General features: G+C 49.1%; 8 protein-coding genes across 8 annotated transcripts; 3 read left to right on the forward strand and 5 right to left on the reverse strand.

The window, feature by feature from the left end:
- Window positions 1-319: 319 nt before the first annotated feature.
- FOIG_11366 (ethanolamine-phosphate cytidylyltransferase) lies at window positions 320-1,844 on the forward strand (the record flags this gene model as incomplete). The annotated part of the gene is made up of 4 exons (XM_031211927.1): window positions 320-443; window positions 493-610; window positions 664-1,435; window positions 1,497-1,844. The coding sequence occupies 4 exons, from the start codon at window positions 320-322 to the stop codon at window positions 1,842-1,844; spliced, it is 1,362 nt and encodes a 453-aa protein (XP_031058501.1).
- A 940-nt stretch (window positions 1,845-2,784) lies between these two features.
- On the forward strand, window positions 2,785-4,795 carry FOIG_11367 (branched-chain amino acid aminotransferase). Its single transcript, XM_031211928.1, has 2 exons — window positions 2,785-4,257; window positions 4,307-4,795. Exons 1-2 carry the CDS (start codon window positions 3,199-3,201, stop codon window positions 4,481-4,483), a joined length of 1,236 nt encoding a protein of 411 aa, XP_031058502.1. The 5' UTR covers window positions 2,785-3,198; the 3' UTR covers window positions 4,484-4,795.
- FOIG_11368 (uncharacterized protein) lies at window positions 4,757-5,631 on the reverse strand (the record flags this gene model as incomplete). Its single annotated transcript, XM_031211929.1, has 4 exons — window positions 4,757-4,819; window positions 4,870-5,016; window positions 5,068-5,333; window positions 5,382-5,631. The coding sequence occupies 4 exons, from the start codon at window positions 5,629-5,631 to the stop codon at window positions 4,757-4,759; spliced, it is 726 nt and encodes a 241-aa protein (XP_031058503.1).
- A 443-nt stretch (window positions 5,632-6,074) lies between these two features.
- On the reverse strand, window positions 6,075-6,791 carry FOIG_11369 (phosphopantothenoylcysteine decarboxylase; the record flags this gene model as incomplete). The annotated part of the gene is made up of 1 exon (XM_031211930.1): window positions 6,075-6,791. One exon carries the CDS (start codon window positions 6,789-6,791, stop codon window positions 6,075-6,077), a length of 717 nt encoding a protein of 238 aa, XP_031058504.1.
- Window positions 6,792-7,569: 778 nt separating this feature from the next.
- FOIG_11370 (monothiol glutaredoxin) lies at window positions 7,570-8,101 on the forward strand (the record flags this gene model as incomplete). Its single annotated transcript, XM_031211931.1, has 2 exons — window positions 7,570-7,593; window positions 7,646-8,101. The coding sequence occupies 2 exons, from the start codon at window positions 7,570-7,572 to the stop codon at window positions 8,099-8,101; spliced, it is 480 nt and encodes a 159-aa protein (XP_031058505.1).
- A 526-nt stretch (window positions 8,102-8,627) lies between these two features.
- On the reverse strand, window positions 8,628-10,196 carry FOIG_11371 (uncharacterized protein). The gene is made up of 4 exons (XM_031211932.1): window positions 9,922-10,196; window positions 9,717-9,872; window positions 9,521-9,662; window positions 8,628-9,473 (listed from the first exon to the last, which is right to left on the reverse strand). The coding sequence occupies exons 1-4, from the start codon at window positions 10,008-10,010 to the stop codon at window positions 8,703-8,705; spliced, it is 1,158 nt and encodes a 385-aa protein (XP_031058506.1). The 5' UTR covers window positions 10,011-10,196; the 3' UTR covers window positions 8,628-8,702.
- A 1,131-nt stretch (window positions 10,197-11,327) lies between these two features.
- FOIG_11372 (uncharacterized protein) lies at window positions 11,328-11,930 on the reverse strand (the record flags this gene model as incomplete). Its single annotated transcript, XM_031211933.1, has 1 exon — window positions 11,328-11,930. The coding sequence occupies one exon, from the start codon at window positions 11,928-11,930 to the stop codon at window positions 11,328-11,330; it is 603 nt and encodes a 200-aa protein (XP_031058507.1).
- An 84-nt stretch (window positions 11,931-12,014) lies between these two features.
- Window positions 12,015-12,897, reverse strand: FOIG_11373 (uncharacterized protein; the record flags this gene model as incomplete). Its single annotated transcript, XM_031211934.1, has 3 exons — window positions 12,015-12,058; window positions 12,110-12,589; window positions 12,648-12,897. The coding sequence occupies 3 exons, from the start codon at window positions 12,895-12,897 to the stop codon at window positions 12,015-12,017; spliced, it is 774 nt and encodes a 257-aa protein (XP_031058508.1).
- Between the last annotated feature and the right edge of the window lie 585 nt (window positions 12,898-13,482).

A 13,482-nucleotide genomic window follows, 5' to 3' on the forward strand; every position in this document is an offset into this window, starting at 1 on the left:
TTAATTTATTCGTATTTATAGACGGTTACCTAAGCTTTATTGACCTCATCTCATATTCGTTAAATTGGCAGCGTATAAACGGACCAATCAAATCGCTCATAAAAATGTTAGGCCAACCAACGCTCATCCATTAACTTCCAGCAGCTCAAGTTACGTAGAACCATCACCTCACTGAGAGCTCCTTAATCTTAAAAAAAATCATTCATCACCGCTTCTTCTTCTTCTTGATCCTTCGTTTTTTGAACTTGGACTTATCAACATCACTCACTAAAAAAGTCATCGCTATTGCTGTATCTTTGTCGTATCTTTTCTCGCCACCATGTCTTCGACTGACCCCACTAACCCCTCGATTGACGATGAGCTTCATCTTGAGGGTGAGCCTGCTCCTGAGCTCCTCGAGGGGCGCATCTGGGTCGACGGCTGCTTTGACTTCTTCCACCACGGTATCTACTCTTCCTGCCTCATCGCCATCAATTGTACTAACGATATCAGGCCACGCTGGCGCTATTGTGCAGGCCCGCCAACTAGGCGATGAGCTCTACGCTGGCGTTCACTCAGACGAGGCCATCCTCGCCAACAAGGGCCCTACAGTCATGAACCTCGCAGAACGGTAACACCAACTCACTACTACCTGTCAAGCGACACATTCACTGACATTTCCAGACTCGCTGCTACTGACGCTTGTCGCTGGGTCACCCGTTCAGTCGGCCACGCACCCTACGTGACTTCTCTCCCCTACATCTCCCACTACGGTTGCAAATACGTCGTGCACGGCGACGACATCACCTCGGACAGCGATGGTAACGACTGCTACCGATTTGTCAAGGAGGCTGGTCGATTCAAGGTGGTTAAGCGCTCACCTGGTATCTCCACCACCGATCTCGTCGGTCGCATGCTTCTCTGCACAAAGACGCACTTCATCAAATCTCTCGAGAAGAAACTCGCCGGTGAAGAGGGCCACGGCACACCGGAGGAGCGCATCGTTGAAGGACAGCAAATGCTGGAGCGCATGAAGCTGTATGCGACAGATGCTTCGGGCAAAGCACCCGGCGCCGAGGTGTTCTTCTGGAAGGCGTCGCAGATCGCTAAGGCGGAGGAGGGTGAGGAGGAAAGGGGCAGTTTCCGACAGCTTATTGAGGGACCCGGACCTAAGCCCGGCCAGCGCGTCGTTTATGTTGATGGAGGATATGATCTCTTCTCCAGTGGACACATCGAATTCCTGCGCCAAGTCCTCCTCGAGGAAGAAAAGCTCGCTCGTGAGGATGGTTGGTTCTCCGAACAAGCCGTAAATGAGCGTCTCGGCAAGGGTGAAGATTATCCCCCCGCGTACGTCGTAGTAGGCGTGCACGAGGACGAGGTCATCAATCAGTGGAAGGGAATCAACTACCCCATCATGAACACCTTCGAGCGTGGTCTCTGCGTTCTGCAGTGCAAGGTAAAACAACCCCCCCAATACTACCCCAGCCCTGAAAATTACTAACCATTTTAAATCACAGTACATCAACGCCGTCATCTTCGGCGCACCCTTCTCTCCCACAAAGACCTACCTCAACACCCTACCGCGCGGCACCCCAGACGCCGTGTACCACGGCCCTACATCCTTCATGCCCCTGACATACGATCCGTACACGGCACCCAAAGCGATGGGGATCTACCGCGAGATCGGCGCGCACACGTTCGCGCACGTCAACGCCGGTGAGATCGTGCAGAGGATCATGAAGTCGAGGGACATGTACGAGGCGCGCCAGCGGGCAAAGGGCGAGAAGGCGAGTGTTGAGGCGGCGGCGCGCGAGAGGGAGATTCTGGAGGAGGAGCAGCGGAAGAAGGAGGCTGAAAGGGCGTAGGGCGTGGATGTCGTGATGGTGTGAAAGAAAAAATAGGTCCGGTAATATACGGTAAACAAGGTCCTTTCAACAGGGAATCCTAAGAGACGGGCGGATAAAGAATTATAGTATAGAGTAATCATGATACCTAGAAATGACGAGTTTCTGCAAGTCTACTGCGATCATACCCTTGTTATCGTACCTTTTTACACTAACATCTCGATACAATGGCACGAAATCTCCACGCCACGAAACACATAGGACCGATCATCGATCAGAAAGCCAGTAATGTGACCTCAACGAAACTCTTTATTATCCCTTCCAATTGGGGGGAACATGATATGACCTCACAGCACCGAGGGGCGGTAACAATGGCAATTGACGGCTAGCCACGGTGCCATACACAATTCCGCCCTGCCAAGATCAGAGAGAACTTCTATCAAGGTTTTTCTTCGTCTGTCAGAATTGACAAGCAGGGATTTCATGGCACATGACTATCCACTGCATAAACCTCTGATATGAAGGGATATGTGACGCTGGTTCAATTGGATGGTTGTTGTTATCTTTGTTGATAGCCAATTGTTTAAGCCGCGCCCTGGCAGTGGAGCACTCGAGGTTTTGACAGGAGTTTCTTGTTCCGCACTGAGAAGAGCCGATGGGGCCGGGTATTTTTTGGTGGAAATATGCAGTTCATGTAAGCGATCTCGATAAGCAAGTTCCAGAAGAGTCATGTGCTCTTTTATTCCCAACAGAAATTCCAGCTTCACCACATTATCAAGAATACCAATTCAAAGCCCATTCATCCAATTGCCCATCAATGGCGTAAAATACACTCCAACTACAGTTCTTCGTTATCTTCCAGAAGCATCATCGGTGGAACCGCTTCCAAACTGGCGGCTCCCCTCCACCACGTCAAAAAGGTTGTGTGGACCACCTCACCACCTACCAAACCCAGTTTAGCGTTGTTTCCTATCGATATCGCAGGGACATTGTAGTGGAAAAAAGTTTGGCAGAAAAAATAAAAAACACCATCGCCGGAGCCGAGCCACCGCGCGGGCAGAGGCGGTCTATCCGGGCCCGCGAGCGGCGGGAAGTTTTTCTGCCCCAGCTCGTGACTCTGCCGAACGACACAAAGGTGGAGACCGGATAGCGGAGGGGGGGAAACAGTCATACACGGGGTAAGTTTGTTAGGTAGTTTAGCCTTTCCGTGCCTACGTATATAAAGTTTGTCTCTGCTCTTTTGTCTTTGCTTGCTTTCTTTATAGACCTCTCATTGTGAACTCCGATCTCGCTCTCTTCCTCCTTTGCATTGACTCAAAAGAAGACCTTCGCTCAGAAACAACATTCACTCGATCTTCAATCCCCATCAGCAATCATGGCTCCCTCCGCCGTCGAGACCCAGGACGTAAACCTCACAGCCGCAGCAATCCACAAGAAAGATCTCGCCCAGCCCACCGTCAACGGCACTCCCCAGGTCCAGGCTCCCCTCGACGCTTCAAAGCTCACATACACATACACACAATCCCCCCGCCCCGTTCCCGATGAAGCAAACGCTCACTCCGGCGACGAGACCATCGCCACAGACCACATGGTCCTCGCATCATGGAAGGTCTCTACCGGCTGGGCTGCCCCAGAGCTCAAGCCCTACGGACCGCTGAGCCTCATGCCCACTGCCTCTGTGCTGCACTACGCTACAGAGTGCTTCGAGGGTCTCAAGGTTTTCCGTGGTTATGATGGGAAGCTCCGTGTGTTCCGCCCTGATCGTAACGCTGCGCGTCTTCGCATGTCGGCGAGCCGTATCTCGCTTCCCGTCTTTGAGCCAGCAGAGGTAGAGAAGCTCATCATCGCTCTTCTTTCCGTCGACGGCACCAAGTGGCTTCCCGCCGATCGCGCTGGAAGCTTCTTGTACATCCGCCCAACCATCATCGGAACTGCTCCTCAGCTCGGTGTCTCTGCTCCCAAGGAGGCTCTCCTCTACATTATCGTGACCTACATGCCCCGCATGGACGCTCCCCCCGGCGGAATGCGTCTTCACACATCCCCCGACGACATGGTGCGAGCCTGGGTCGGTGGCTTCGGGTACGCCAAGGTTGGCGCCAATTACGGCCCTTCTCTGCTCGCCACGGCTGATGCACGAACCCGTGGATTCCACCAGATTCTCTGGCTGTACGGTGCTCAGGGCGAGTGTACCGAGGCTGGAGCCAGTAACTTCTTTGTTGTCTGGAAGCGAAAGGATGGCAAGAAGGAGATCATCACTGCTCCTCTCGATGATAAGCTTATCCTTGATGGTGTCACCCGCCGAAGCTGTCTTGAGCTGGCTCGTGAGCGTCTGGGTGATGAGTATGAGATTACCGAGCGAAAGTACACCATCGCTGAGGTCGTTGAGGCTGATGCTGAGGGTCGTCTTATCGAGTCTTTCGCTGCTGGTACTGCTGTAAGTTTTTCAATTGATAATACGTCAAGAACCCTGCTAACGATACTAGTACTTCATCTGCCCCGTCTCCCAGATCCACCACCGTGGACAGGACATCAACATCCCCATGGGCGCTGAGGGTGAAGCCGGCGAGGTCACCAGCAAGATCAAGGGCTGGCTGGGTGACATCATGTACGGTCGCACAGAGCACCCCTGGGGCGTTGTCATCCCCGAAAAGAAGCAGTAAACTGCCGATTCAAAAGTGCATTCCGAAAAGGAGCATTAAAAGTAGATTCATGGAACGGCGTTAGCGGTGTTTGTTGATACACAAAAGAGACCAGGTTGGTCATGGGCACATGCATTGACAAAGATGGAAATGATAGGTGCAGATAGTTAATGAGATACGAAATAGACGACCAGTTGAAAGTCAGCTCTGCTATTGTACATGTACATGACGAATTGGACATGAGACTGCTGACACCATAATAGCCCACAAATTGCTTCTAGTACATCGTATCGATCAATCGTCGAAGAGATCCTGCATCATTTTCAAAGTCTGGTTCTGGATCTCAGCCTTGAACTCCTGCACGTATGCGTCAGTATTAATCCATCCTTTACAGCATATCAACGTACCTTGTCAACCTCGTCCAAGAGTTGACACTTTTCCTCCACGATGGCCTCCGCCTGCGCCTTGAAATCCTCAGCAGCCTTTAAAACCTCCTCATCGACGCCATTCTCATTAATTTGATCGGCGAGCTCCTTGTTTAGTTCCTTCCAAGCCTGTTCTTCGGTCGCACAGCATTCATCCTATTCGACACTGAGGCGAAGAACCTCTTCTCTGGCGGCAGCGATTTCTTCCTGGAGCTTCTGTAAATGAACCGCAACAGTTGCTCGGGGGTGGCCTTCATGGTCATTGTGATGACAAAGTGTGGCCGCCAGCGGGTAGGCGATGTTGGCGTATAGCTGTTTGGATTGCGACAAGGTCTGGCCAGATTTCTCTGCGAACCGCGCTGTCTTGGCCTGCACATCGGTGTGCGCCTTTACGAGGTGGTCGATCGCAGAGCTGTGGAGGGACATGCCCATGCGAGCATACGATTCTGTGTCTTGTCAGAAATGAAGCCCAGCGTCTTACATCAGGAACTAACCTCGAAGCTGTGAAGCCTGATCATTGCTCTGGGGTGCATGAACAACCTTGCTTTCGGGCTTTGAAGTATTCAAGGACTTCCCAAGACAAGCGTGAACCTGCTGGTAGATGTTGTGGTAGGGAATAGGCCCGGTGGAGGAACTTGTCGCTGGAGTATCATCGTCGCGCAGGCGATCTCGCAGGGTTGAAGGGCAACCATCTTCCTCTAGACTTGAGGTGGAGATAAGGAAATGACTATGCGCAGACGCCATGATTGCATCAAAGCTTCGAAAATAATTTCGCTGTTAAGGAACAGAAAATATTTGTCGGGGACAGTCCAGAGTGCGTGTTGGTGATGGTAGTTCGACTCAACAGTGGCAGGTTAAGGATGAGTAAGGAACCTGTCGTGCCTGCCTGTGCACCTACAACATTCACCAACCACATCCGCATTGTGTGGAAACCTGCAATTCCAATTCCAATATCAATCTTTCAATTTTTATTCAGAATCATATTGATCACTGATTCATGCCTGCCTGTGCCTTCAGAAATGTCCCTTGTTTTTGTGGTATCAATTCCATCACCAAATTACCCTACGGCTCTGTCATGTATTTTGTCCCCCAGTACTCTAACGCAATATCGCGACCAGCAAACTTACTCCAGACTCGCTGAAAACAACTCAATTCCGTCGTTTAACTTTTGGTGCTCATATCGTTCCCTAAGCCTTGATCTTGTTCTCAATCGCCTCAACGATAGTCTCCCACGTAACCATGGCACCATTTCCAACATCGCCACAAGCCAAATTCTTTGATATCGGTCTCAGAACCTCAAACCAACCATTTTCTCCACCCCATTCATCCTCCAAGACTCGCAGCTGTCTCGCAGTGATGGGATGATTCCACATACAAGTGTTCATCGCAGGCGCGACAAGAATCTTCTTCTTAACACCGTCCACAGTCCCCGTAACATCCCAAGCTCGAACAACAGACGTCAAGAGATTATCGCACATGCCGTTGACAATCTTGGCCATAGTATTCGCGCTCAATGGTGAAATAACCAAAACATCCGCCCAGCGTCGTAGCTCAATATGCAAGATCGGTGCATTGCGCTTCCACGGCTGTGCCCACTCATGCGCATCTGTATAAACAGCGTCGACATGCGGAAGACGAGAGATTTGATCAACAGTGGGTTGTTCAAGACTTTGTCCTGAGAGAAATTCCGATGCTGATCGAGTGAGGATGAGACGGATGGAGATGTTGTGTTGTGATTTGAGACCATTTATAATCTGAACGAGCTTAATTGTCGCCACGGAACCAGAGGCGGCGAGGAGAATATGGCGCTTGCCATCGCCTCGTGCCTGTTCGAGAGCTTCAGTTGAGTTGCGCATATGGTGCTCGTGATGGGCGTCGTGCCCGTGTTGAATTCTGTGAAGCATTGGGATTGAGTGAGACGCGACGATGCGTTTGTCAGCGGTCTTGGCGAGATTTGATAGGGTTTGATGCAGTTGGGTGGAGTGATGTCAACTTTATGACCTCAACGTCACATGTGAGTTGTATGAATGATAGATATAATTTTGGCAAACAATTGACCGAGTGTTTAATTGAGAATCAATGGCCATGGAACTCTTTGGAATTGACAGCAGACGGGAGCTTTATCTTAATTACCCCGCCATCAGCCCCGCGTCATATGATGAACTCTGAGGATATCACGAGCCGAATCGCAAGTGCAGAAAGCGTCTTTGCAGTGCCGACTGAACCTAGGAATGGACTGATTATGATAGCGTGTTTACAGAATGTTCTGGCCAACGTTCGACATTGGTAAGAGTGTTAGTAATTGACAGTGCTGTATTCTACAGTGAGAGAAGCTGTTGTGAGCTTTGTGGAGGTGCCAAGGCCAGGCAATAAGCAGTCAAACATGAAACCACTCGGAGCCTACCGAAAGAGACATTTGATTGACAGCGAAGAACAAAACGCATCAGACTGTGGTCTCAGAATAATTGTTATTCTAGCATCACCATGGGCAAACATGACAATGTTAATAAGCCGCAATCGTCCCGTCGCTGATTGGCCACTTCGCCACTGATATCCGGGGATCGGCATCGGAACATCCTTGACATCACTAATCCCATCCAAAACTTCCGCCATCTCCAACTTTCCAAACCCATCGCGCATCTCCCATCTCTCACCACCACTTTCTCCCTCACAGCCGCCACAATGTTTGCGCGAACAGTAGCTTCAGTACGCCCTCTCTCTCCCCACTACTGCTATTCGTAAACTAACTCTTCTACAGTCCCTCCGGCAAGCCGCCCGGCCTGTCGCCGTCCGCTCAACAGCTCCTCTCTTCCGCACACCAATCTCCCCCCTCACACCCTTCCAAGCCCGTCTTCTCTCCGACCAAACCCGCTCCGCAATCGACAAAGCCGTATCGTCCGCCCCCGTCGTGCTCTTCATGAAGGGAACACCCGAGACACCGCAGTGCGGCTTTTCGCGCGCCGCCATTCAGATCCTCGGTCTGCAGGGCGTCAACCCCGATAAATTCGCCGCTTTCAACGTCCTCGAAGATCCTGAGCTGCGGGAGGGCATCAAGGAGTACTCCGACTGGCCTACGATTCCTCAGCTCTACGTCGCGAAGGAGTTTATTGGTGGAACGGATATTCTTGTTTCGATGCATCAGAATGGTGACTTGGCCAAGCTGTTCGATGAGAAGAAGGTTATCCTTGAGGGGGAGCCTGAGCAGAAGGAATAGAAGCGGTGATTGCGATCGGTCGAGTGTATAAAATGGTGTAATAGCGAAGAGATACCTCTGTATAACAGACACGAATATACAGCAAAAGAACGGAATAGAACGGTGTGGTCATTTGCTTCTCGAGCTTTGGTGCTGTGAAAAACCCGAGTGATGTGAGTATTTCGCTCGGGGCATTCTCGACCATGCTATCGTTGTCAATTGGTTTATTTCGCTCTGGCTAGGGACAGGGTAGCTCCGAGAGCGCAGTTGTTGACCCTCCACGAGCGGAACACAATCAAGAGCTGTGAAAGGTTGCGATGACAGAGCAGTCCAATATAGCTTCCATAGCTTCCATAGCTTCTCAGGGTTTCTTGTCATGAACAAAAAAACAGCTTTTTTTTGCAACGAGATTGGGGAATCGCCGTCCCCCCTTCTTTCGGAGAAACCCGTCCATTCTTCATTTCTTTCCAAGAGCAGCGTCTTATCAATGCGGTCACATTACAGAACGCCAGCGACTCCTCAGTGCGCTGCGCTTTTGACCTGGTCCTGATATATCCGTAGGTCTATATTCCGAAAGTAATGGTCTATGTCTATAAAGTCTATGTCGTCCAGTTCATGCCCATCAAAACATAACGCCGTGCGATTCAGTCATCCGTTTCAGCCAAGCTTCAATCATCACAGTTCTCGAATGCCCCTTACACACAGGCACAAAAGCAATCTCAACCACAGCGTCTCTCTCTACCTCAGCATAATCACGTTTCATCGCATCAACTATCTGCTCAAACCTAGCCATTACCTTTCGAAACTCCCTCCCGTCAGCCTTGGGTATGTATTCGGGATAAAGAACCCCATGGGATTGGAGGCAGATCAACAGCCGTTCAAATTCATGTTGCCAGCATAACTCCCGGAATAATTGCTCGCGGGAGAATGAGAATATCTCTTCGCCGTATGATAAGCGGATGTTAAGACCTGGGAGGGCATCGTAGCTGAAGATTAGATTGATGTTGGGCTTGGGCTCGGGTGAAGCACATCGTGGGATTTCGAAGGCTGGACTGGGCGATTTTTGTCCGTACTCGAGTGATTCGCGTGCCTGTCTGTGTTCATATTCTTCGTTGGTATTTGGATCAGATTGCTGCGAGGCATTATTTGTGTTCATGGACGATGGAGGTGGTGCGTTAGCATCTCTCTCCCGATATTCATCTGTTTCCAACCCTGTTTGAGTGCCAGTAGAAACAAGAGGCACCGACGGAATATCTCCACGTTCAATGTGGTTAATACCAATGCTTGATTGTTGATGCAGTCTCGTATGCCCGAGGTTGCCTCGTGCATCTTGCATTCGACTCATTCGTCTTGACTGCGCACTGGGACCAGGGCGAAACAGTTCATCAATTTCCTAACAAGGGATCAGTAACGTGTATTTATTATTAGTGCTTACCTTACCTCTTCAGCCAACTCATCTGGGCTGTATATTCTGCTATACGAGATCGGAAGTGTATTGTTCTGCGCTGACTCCGGCGCCGAACCTTGACTAGATTCGCTGCTTTGTGAAGAGGGAGGAGAATCGATACCTTCTTCAGTTGTCCTACGTACCTCAATCAGTATTCATCACGTATTATCATCATAACAGAACCCTCACGTGGAATCACTTGGAGTCGCGTTGTACGGAGGCGATGGTGTATCGCTCCCGTTGCAAAGTGTATCGATTCGATCCAACGGCCGTTTCGAGCGGATTTTCTTCCCATGGTCAGTGGCGTTCCGTCTCACAAAGAACCATATAATATTCTTATAAATCCTATCACAATCATATTAGCGCGATTCAAAGTCTGGGAGGGACAAGCTACTCGTATTGATCTCTATCATTTTTTGCCAAAAACTGACTAGACCAGTATAAAGAGCCATTCTTTTTAACACAGAGAAACTCATGTGACATTTCTATGAGTCCTTCCTGATGGGCTCGCTCTTCCCATTTGTAAAGATCCTTTCCTGGAATACCCAATCTGGTAGTGAAAGTGAAGCGATATTGGTTGAGGCTGGTCTCGTAGCCGATTGCATGCCTCTGCCTCCTTCTTCGCCTGAGATTCCGGTGAATGTCGACTAAGGTGCTTGTTGAGTGGGAATTATTAAATGTAGTGAAATACCGGCCGAGGGAACAGCCGCAGCGCTCTAATTCCATGGCTGGTAGTCGCTACTTCGAAAGCGAATAGTCACAACTTTTGGGACGACGAAGTAGTCACAGACGCCAGTGGCTAATTAACTACTATATGTAATCAACATCACGCCACAGCTGCCTATATACCTTCGAATTTATTGTCTTAGTTTCTACATTATCATATTCCCAGATGAATAGGAGTATTCGTGAATGCGCAAGGCTGATTCTGCCTGGCGACCCTAGTCAGTGCGAAGCCACTTGCATAAAGTGTCCTATATTTCGTTGAATAGAATAAAACTTTTCTATTTTTCGAAACAGCTAAGGATATGTGCCGCATGTATGCGTACAATTCTCGGAGTCGCCGTGAGCAGGAAGTGTTTCTCCATACGCGTTCGACTTATTCTGACGCGGTGACTACACGCCAGGACTTAAACTTGAGTCCCATCTTTCTTTCAAAGTCTTTTATTGGATAATGAGATTATTAGGTGTTCCATATGTATATTACATTGGGGTTGAACTTGCAGCTGCGCCCTTTTCATGCCGCCATTAATGAGGTAGGGTTGCAGGTGCTCAAGTCAGTAAGGGCTACGGGAAAGAAATTGGAGATGGAGCTTCACTAGAAGTTACTAGATTGCTTGAGAGTTTTCTCTTTCCATTATTGCGGTGCTGTATTGCTCCCTGGATTTTGATAGCATGATCTGATAAGTGTTGTTGGCTGCCCCCATGCTGCATGCGAGGCATCCAATCACGAGGTCAACATCAGCGCTGCTACGCCTCACAAGGCATTCTCACAACCATTTCGTCACGCAATAGTTCTCGGTCTCTCATAGATCTAGCACATCATTTGAGAAAGAAGTGGAGAGTTGCTGACGATTCACTGAGCCAGTCGGTATGTGTTCTAACCCGCAATTCGCAATATAGACAAATAATTTTGTCAACCTGATAATTCTTTTAATGTCATACTTGTATCGAGGGGATATTCTCTAAGGAAAAAACTATACTTGAGAGACGCTGGAAGCAATCAATCAGGATACGGAACATTAGATGGTTCTTGGTGAATATGGCTCTTTTTCGATGTTTATGTAGCTATACAAACTCCTAAGTTTTGGAATTGGGTGACCAGCCCCAATCCTCTGGCCATTCAAATGCCTTGACGGCACCATCAAGTTTGTCATCGTTAGCTGAGATGAGCTGCAAAAGGTAGTACTTTGACTGCGCAACCCCTTCTTTGATCTGTTGCTCCGAGATTGAGTTCCACATTTTAACACAGACATCTACCACATCATGCTTGTTTTCCATGGTTTCATCCACAACCTTGAAAGGCTTCTCCTGTACGCCGTCTTCTTCCATCTCATACTTTCCCTTGTCTGCGGCCTCTTCTAGCTCCCGAGTAACGCGATCATAAACAGAGTCGTAGGCAGTGCCCTGATTATGAAGTATATCACTGAGGAGAGCTTCAAGGCCGTCTTCATAGGTAAAAGAAGGATCGTCTTCCTCGTCATCGTCGTCTGGCTCACGGAGAGTTGTCTTCATGAATTTATTCCAGTCGACTCTGTCCGCTACTTCCCGAGCTTCTTTAAGTGCCTTGTCAACTGCCTTTTGGGACTCGTTGCCGGTCAAGAGTCTCTTTCCACTCTTAGAAGATTGACCTGTACCAAGGAGACTGTTAAGTCGCGTATCAGGGTTGATGTTCAAGTCCATTGTGAGCCATTTCCCAAACTTGCTCTCATCTACCCAGTAAGGTAGCCGTGTTGTGTACAAGAGTTTGCCGCCATGAGCCTGCTTTTAGAGTGTGTACATTTTCCTGATCTGGAATAAAACGTCCCAGCCTATATGAAACTGTCAGCCAGCACGGGAATTTTGCGATAAGAAATGCTTACAAGGGTGCCCATACTGATGCCCAGGTGTCACGATCAATCGCTGAGGCAGATCCATCCCTTCCAAAATCTCACCACGAGAACTCGCCAGATGAGCCGTGGTGATCCAACTTGAAAGCTTTGACTGGCTGCTTTTGGAACACTTGCGGGCAAATATTGTCCCGCTCGAGGCAGAAGTTCCCGTCACCTGCGGAGAAGTAAGAGAGTCGAGGTTTACTGTCGCCTCCTTTGGGCCATATGATCGCCGCCATGAGTGACTGCTCGTTTGGCGTGGGAGACCCTTCTTGGATACCCGAACGAGGTTGTTGTATATATTCTCTATGTTCTGGGGTTCTGGGGGTATCTTGAAGCCCTTGATGTAGCTGTACCCATCGCCACCAACACACCAGAACCCAGCGTCGACTTTTTTCGAGTCTTGACCAAAGAAGTCATACCCTAAGGCCTCAACACCACTTGTGACGTTTGGTGTAATTTCGGATTTTTCTAGCCCGTGCGTGTAAGTTGATGTTTAAGATACGAAAGGTCAGACTCACCGAGGCACTGAAAGCCCGTTTGATAGCCGCTGCGTTGGTGGCACAATACAACAGGAAGTTTTTCTTAATTACAAAACGATCTAGCTCTTTTGCATTGAGGAGATCAAGGAACCCCTGAAAGTGGTCCTTATCCCAGTGTGTGACAACCCATGCTCTCAAGAACGGAGGTTTGATATTGTGAATTCTGGCGATGGTTTCGAGTCCAAGAAGAATCACCTTACTAGCTCTTAGCCCTTGGACATCGCGGCCACCGTCCATTATGAACGCGCTAGTAGTATCGCCTTGCCGATTAATGAGCAGGTGTACAGAGCAATCGCCGCAAGGGACAGGGAGCTGATAGGTGACTACTGTAGGCAATTTACTCAGCGAGTAAGGCAGCATTGATTTTCTTGCTTCCTCAGCAAGCTTTTCCATTGAGGAATCATCAGAGTCAATACGAAATTAGGAGCAGTTTCATTTTTATAGAGGTCGGACGATTGCATTCAGTACTTACTGGAAACCATGGCTTGATATGTCAAGCGTACGATAAGGCTCAAGAATCAGGGTTTGGTGTAAGAAGGAGAAATGACTAGGAAATAGAAAAGAGGAAATGAGTATGACTTGAAGAGGTAGTTAATAAATCTCCAGGACTCCAAGGATGTTCGTCTTTTATAATTATCAACTTGCGACTTGTAACTCCAGAGAATGAGGAGATTCACAATCCAGCCAGCCACATTCCCATCACAAAGCATATTTGACGAGCTGAAAGACTCGATACATTGACTTTTGAACGCATGCATACAAATTAGGATATTTCCTATCGTCCACGAATGTGACTTGGTGCAGTCACGTTTTATCGCAACA

Source organism: Fusarium odoratissimum (genome assembly GCF_000260195.1).
Source record: "Fusarium odoratissimum NRRL 54006 unplaced genomic scaffold supercont1.21, whole genome shotgun sequence".
In the NCBI taxonomy this organism is placed as follows: Eukaryota; Fungi; Ascomycota; class Sordariomycetes; order Hypocreales; family Nectriaceae; genus Fusarium; species Fusarium odoratissimum.

Bases quoted from the DNA above. Each gene is read 5' to 3' on its own strand.
- FOIG_11367 (XM_031211928.1), top strand. From the start codon at position 3,199: ATGGCTCCCTCCGCCGTCGAGACCCAGGACGTAAACCTCACAGCCGCA. The intron at 4,258-4,306 runs GTAAGTTTTTCA...TAACGATACTAG, and splicing joins CTTTCGCTGCTGGTACTGCT to TACTTCATCTGCCCCGTCTC.
- FOIG_11371 (XM_031211932.1), bottom strand. From the start codon at position 10,010: ATGTCACATGAGTTTCTCTGTGTTAAAAAGAATGGCTCTTTATACTGG. The intron at 9,873-9,921 runs GTAGCTTGTCCC...TGATTGTGATAG, and splicing joins AATGATAGAGATCAATACGA to GATTTATAAGAATATTATAT. The intron at 9,474-9,520 runs GTAAGGTAAGCA...ATCCCTTGTTAG, and splicing joins CAGATGAGTTGGCTGAAGAG to GAAATTGATGAACTGTTTCG.